Source organism: Argopecten irradians, chromosome 8 (genome assembly GCF_041381155.1).
Source record: "Argopecten irradians isolate NY chromosome 8, Ai_NY, whole genome shotgun sequence".
Lineage (NCBI taxonomy): Eukaryota > Metazoa > Mollusca > Bivalvia > Pectinida > Pectinidae > Argopecten > Argopecten irradians.
In genome coordinates this window covers 17,855,559-17,861,568 of record NC_091141.1, presented here as the reverse complement: position 1 = coordinate 17,861,568, position 6,010 = coordinate 17,855,559, and the positions used below count along the sequence as shown (strand labels likewise).

Sequence of the window (6,010 nt, the reverse complement as noted above, 5' to 3'; positions counted from 1 at the left end):
ACCGAAGAAAAAAATCTGATTAATAATAAAAGTCTCAATCGAGTAATAAATCACCAGGGAATGAACACTTGTTATAAATACATATCTAGATTGGTCCGACGTGCCGATATGGTGTACGTCTCTGGGCATAGCAATAACTACCTTGGCAGGGGGTCATGTTGTACTACTTGTATTGTATTGGTTTTGGCATTTCCATTTTATGAAGTCATAACGATATATATATAGCGGTAGATCAACTGATAAAAGTTCGCCAATACAGAAGATGGTGGAGTTCTACAAAAGGTTGATACAGGTGTCTGTAACTTTATGCATATTTGTAACGGCTCTCATTACGTTTCGAGCGCACACTGGTAAGTCATTTGCTTTTGAATCTTTAACCTATCTTGTAAGGTTCACATTATCCTGCAAAGGTGAATTACTGAAAAATAACTTATTTTCGGGGGAACTTTTTTCCAGGTTTGAAAGTCACACTACTTTAAAATGTCAATCTACACGATATACTTATTGTGACAACACACTTATCGTACATTGCATATATAATGCCAACTATAATGTTATAATTAGGAAATCATTTACCTCATTACCATGTTAAGTGTGATCCTCGATATTCCAGGGGTTACTATTACTGTCTTAATATCCACTCCTGGAATATACCATAGCAAATCTGAAGGCTCTGTTAAGTATACATTAAAAGAATAGAACAACGGTATCATGTGGTTTACTGTGCGACTTTGAAAATTAGCGTTGCTTTCTCCATAATCTACAAAGGAACAATGTCATTGATAAGTTCTGTTCTCATGAACAGTTTTTGATGGCATATTCCAGTTGTGGCTATGACAATAGTAATAGTAACGAGTAGAATATCGAGGATAATAAAGTATATACTTAAAACAATAGGGCTTTCTTACACTTATTTCATACTCACCCTGCTGATAATGATACTTTCATTACGAATAATGACATATAAAAGGAAAATCCCTTCAGTTATCGAATGGGAATTGTAATAAATGTCTTACAATCACATGCATACTAATCACGTTTTACTGCTTTAAATCCGTACAAACAACATCATATTATATAAAACTGTTTTTACCTTTTCTCTCCTGCTGCTTTAAGTTTTATTCAAGTAGGGAATAAATTCAGCTTGATCACCATATCCCTTTTATTGAAGTTACATAGTTTAACCAAAATGTTTATCTTGTGTATTGTTATGTTCTGTAAGATGTAGTTAAAGTGTTGTCTTTTTTGTAGTGTTTCGATTACATGACTTTGTGTGTAGAGTATGTATGTCTTTGTGTGTGTTTGTTTATTTTTTCTGCTTGCATGTGGAAGTATGCTTGATATAATATTGTGTATTATATGTTAAATTGGAAAAATAAAAGAAATATAAAAAAAACTGTTTTTACATATGTAATGAAACTGAGTTTTTACATATGTAATGAAACTGAGTTTTTACATATGTAATGAAACTGAGTTTTTTCATATGTAATGAAACTGTTTTTACATATGTAATGAAATTGTTTTTACATATGTAATAAAACTGTTTTTACATATGTAATAAAATTGTTTTTACATATGTAATGAAATTGTTTTTTTTACATATGAAATGAAATATTTTTTTTTTACATTTGTAATCTCGAGAATGTTGATTACTTCACAAGCACAAGTAATAACCCATCCTTTACTTGATTTCAGACAATGAAAGTTTTACGACCCTCCCTCAGTTATATAGTTCTACAAAGAAGTTATTACGTCAGTCAAACAATAAAGACTTCCATGTAAAACCTTCTCTGGATACTCCTCAGATTTACACGGACAGAAAAACTTCCCTGTACCAGAAATGTGCTGAGTTATCCAAGGTGACTCATAGCGTGTCCAATCCGAGCTACTTTTACTCTAATTCCAATCATGTTGCTTTTTGTAAAGCACCAAAAACCGGTAGCACGTTTATCGGTATTGTGGTCAAAGCACTCGAGTATAGGAAAGTTCCGAAAAGGGATATATTTTACATCAACAGGGAGATTGTGCATAGCAAAAAAACAGCGACCCTAAATACAGTAACTAAGCAAGGTATGACATTAGTTTTAGTTACCAGAGACCCATTTACAAGACTGTTCTCCGCGTACTTGGACAAGTATTATCTACTGGGGATCTGGGGTAGAGAAATGGCTCAGAACATAGGTAAAGGTCATCGGAGAATTGGAGGTGGTTATTGTGGATTCAACATATCCTTTGAAGAGTTTTTAGACTATGTGACGGCTGAAGGGACGGGGAATAGAAGAGAGGATAGACACACCATTCCAGTGTCGAGTCTCTGTGATCCTTGCTCCGTACGGTATGACGTCATCTGTAAACAAGAGACACTTACTGCTGACGTAGAACACATCCTCGAAGTCATCAACGTCACCAAAACGAAACGACGGACTATTTTAGAACACATTCATAGCAAGAGTTTGGAGGATATTATCTTTTCTTGGATTTCCTCTCATGTATGGTATTTTAACGTTTTTAGAGAAGATTGTTCTGACAAGGTGATGTTTATGGACCGAGTATGGAGGATCTTGCAGTTTCAGGGATATATCAATGCTTCTCTGACATTCCCAGTTAGTCTATTTCAGGTAAGAGCTAGATGATTAGAAAAGCAAAAAACTCCACAAGTAGAATTATTCGTAGTTAATGTTTTCAGATACATGTTTATAGAGTTACAATAACCATAAATTGTACAAAACAACATTTTTGTAATTTTGGAAAAAATATGGTTTGAATGGCAATTAATGATTGAAACGAAACGCACGTATATAATAGGGAAAGTATGCTAATGACATGCTAGGTTTTGGCTATCATTGAATATGTGACGGTGATAAGTTTAACTTTAAATACTGGTCTTTCATTTGAGGTTCAAATAAAAGAAACATCCACTCATACGGTAAATGTTTCCGTAAAAGAAAAATACTCTTTCATAAGTGGATATGAAAGATAGGGATATTCTACCCTCGGGATCACAAAATGTTGCAAAACCCTCGGCTTTATGATTCTTAGAGTATATCATAAAAGGTTATTTTTATGGAGCCACTTGATTGGTGCTCTCTTGGTAGAAAAAGATTTTATATGAAAGTGCGAAGAGCATATAAAACTAATCATTATTAATCCTTAAAACTAGGAGAAAGCTTTGATCAATACTGTTTATGGAACCACTTTATACACGTAGTATATCAATAATACTGTTTAACTCGCCTGTTTTTTCATCCTCAGAAGCTGTCTGTGTTTACAGCAGAACAGGTGACGTCATTCATCCTAAATGCAACACTTTCAAGTCCTCTTACGGAAGCCCAGATGTTTCTACAGAGGAAGCGTGCTTTATGGGAGGCATATGGTCGGATCAAACCTACTACGATAGCCAGAGTACGAGAAAAATTCGCAAACGACTTTCGTCTTTTCGGCTACGATATGTCTCCGCCATGTTCCTTTCAGTGATGTTTTGCATTATTAAAAAGATTTTAAAATTATACATGTCCATTGCTATGTTAATGCGACTATTTGGGAAGATAACATTAGTGTATACAAACACGAATAATTGTAGATCACAATAAATAGGAGAAATAATAATGTACTAGTGGAATCTGGGTGTTACACTGAGGAATACAGAATACATGTTGAAATGCAAAATTCAATTTGTATGTGGTACATGACGAGTGATCTGGGTATTGTTGTCAACAAATAGTTGAATACAAAGGAATTGGCCAAAATCTCAAAACAGAATAAATTCAAGCCAGTTATAACGTTGAACTGGAACTTGAGTGACTGTGAGAAGGATACACAAGACAGCCAGAGCTAGAAAAAGAGGAAACCACTTTGTCAAGGAGCAAATTTCACAACTAATAGATTGGAAATGTTTTTTTTTTCATGTTATTTAAATATTGATCGAAATTAAAAACAAACAACAACAAAAACAACAAACAAAAAACAAAAACAAAGCAAAAAAACTAAAGCTATGAGAGTAAAATTAAAAAAACTGATAATGTACTGTTGTTTTTCTATTTCATAAATCACTCAAGGGTGAAATGCTGCGTCCAGTCGAAGCGGTACATAACGGAAAAATTAATGTGCAAATTATATTTTTAGGTTCGATATTTTCATAATTAGACGGGTTTCAGAGACGATTTCCGACATTTGATAATATGCATTGTTGTCTCATATTCTTAATTAAATGCACAAAAGTGTCAGATTAAAGGAAAGGTCAAAATACTATAGAGTCTTGCTAGCGGATGAATGACACGAACAAACGAATTAAAGAATGATTGAACTACTACGGCGCATTATTTACAATTGTAGAATAACTTTGAAACTGTTACATCAACTCCTTTCTCCAGTTTCTGTAATCCTACTTATTTTATCGTTAAATCACTAAATTAATTCTACATGAAAAAGATTTCAGACATCAAAAGGCGAAATCAAATCGTGAAAAGAAGTGGGTTTTTTTGTATTTCTACATTATAAAAAGTCCCGATAACGCATTTATGTGACAATTATTCAGCTTCCTTCACTATCATTCTACCTTTAACATACCTGATATTTTCTAGACGTAAATTATTGCTTCTTCTCTTACTAGAAGCTTCTAGGAAACTTCTACTCTAGAAAGTAATATAAAACTTTTAAACTGATCAAAGCTTTATACGTACTGTGGTTCTCTTTCGCGCACGCTGGTGACTGCGCAGAGAGACCCTGATACCTTCTTCAAAACATTCACGAACTGTTGACTACTTCATTGACTCCTTCTACTGGAAACATTTACAGTAACACAGAGCTTTCCAATTGTTTGAACAGTTTGTGAAAATGCATGGGTTTGTAGCCAGTAGTACCTCTGTTTCACCTCCTCGCATTGTCCTATTTATCGCCCATTTGTATCAAAAGCAGTGTTGTCTAAGACCATTTCTACTTATTTGTCAGTAGAAGCATTTGTGCATAAACTAAAAAATGACTGACCCTAGTCAGCCATTCTTAGAGAGTAAACTGGTAGTGGGAATACTTCAGTAGGTACTGTATAAGACTTCTAGAAAGTTTAAATTATTGGGCCTATTTCGGTGTTAATCTACATCAAATGGTAAAAATGAATTTGATTAAAAGATAGTGATACACTTACTGATAAGCATGTGATAGACGACGTCATGAAACTCCAATAGGTTAAGTCCATCTGATCAAATCACCAGTTATTTCACTATTGAATCATCTATTTCTTACACTACTTAATTTTAGTGATAACGCGATAAAGAAAATGAAATACATTAATATTTACTCATTTATTTGAATTTGTATGACACGGCAAAATGGATTAGGTTAAAGGGATGCACATGGGTATTAAAATGATCAATATTAAAAATTCTGTTAACTTTCGGCGTACAAATATCAATCGCCTGAGGAAGGGAAAACACTTTTATGGAACTATATTGATCTAGATAAGCTTTTCAACATTGGAGGTAACTATATTGACAGAATTTGGAAAGATGCTGTAAGTGATTTGTCAAGAATGGACAACTCAGATGATACGAAGGTAGTGGAAGGGAGGTTACTCTTGCATACATCGGTTTGGCATTATGAAAATATAACTTTATAGACAGTAGGACAGTATAGTAACCTCGGTGTTACGTAAAAAGTCTTTTTATTGGCGAATTCTACTAACACTTAACTCTCTTTTGAAGAGTTTGGTAAAGAAATATAGTATCAACACTGACTCTCTCAAATATAATGGGATATTTATTGCTTTAAGGAAACCTTTTCCATTTTTTTTTCAAATTTCATTAAGCACACATTGCCTTCTTTCTATATCATACCAATGACTCAAAAACTTCTTTATAATTTGTTAAATGCTAGGAAACAAGACGGTCAGTAATGATTTATAAAGCTTTGATAAAATCAAAATAAATGTTGAGCATGGCTAAGTCGGTACTTCTTATCAAACAAACCGAAGTTAGCCGACATTGTAACGTCGTTGCCGAGAACGTTATGTGACCAG

General features: G+C 33.7%; 1 protein-coding gene across 1 annotated transcript; it reads left to right on the top strand.

Moving 5' to 3' along the window:
- The first annotated feature begins 1,509 nt into the window (after positions 1-1,509).
- On the top strand, positions 1,510-4,329 carry LOC138329558 (uncharacterized). The gene is made up of 2 exons (XM_069276633.1): positions 1,510-2,618; positions 3,253-4,329. The coding sequence occupies exons 1-2, from the start codon at positions 2,073-2,075 to the stop codon at positions 3,472-3,474; spliced, it is 768 nt and encodes a 255-aa protein (XP_069132734.1). The 5' UTR covers positions 1,510-2,072; the 3' UTR covers positions 3,475-4,329.
- Positions 4,330-6,010: the final 1,681 nt, after the last annotated feature.

Excerpts from the sequence above, each read along its gene's own strand:
- LOC138329558 (XM_069276633.1), top strand. The coding sequence starts at position 2,073 with ATGACATTAGTTTTAGTTACCAGAGACCCATTTACAAGACTGTTCTCC. Across the intron at positions 2,619-3,252 it reads TCCCAGTTAGTCTATTTCAG|AAGCTGTCTGTGTTTACAGC; the intron begins GTAAGAGCTAGA and ends TTTCATCCTCAG.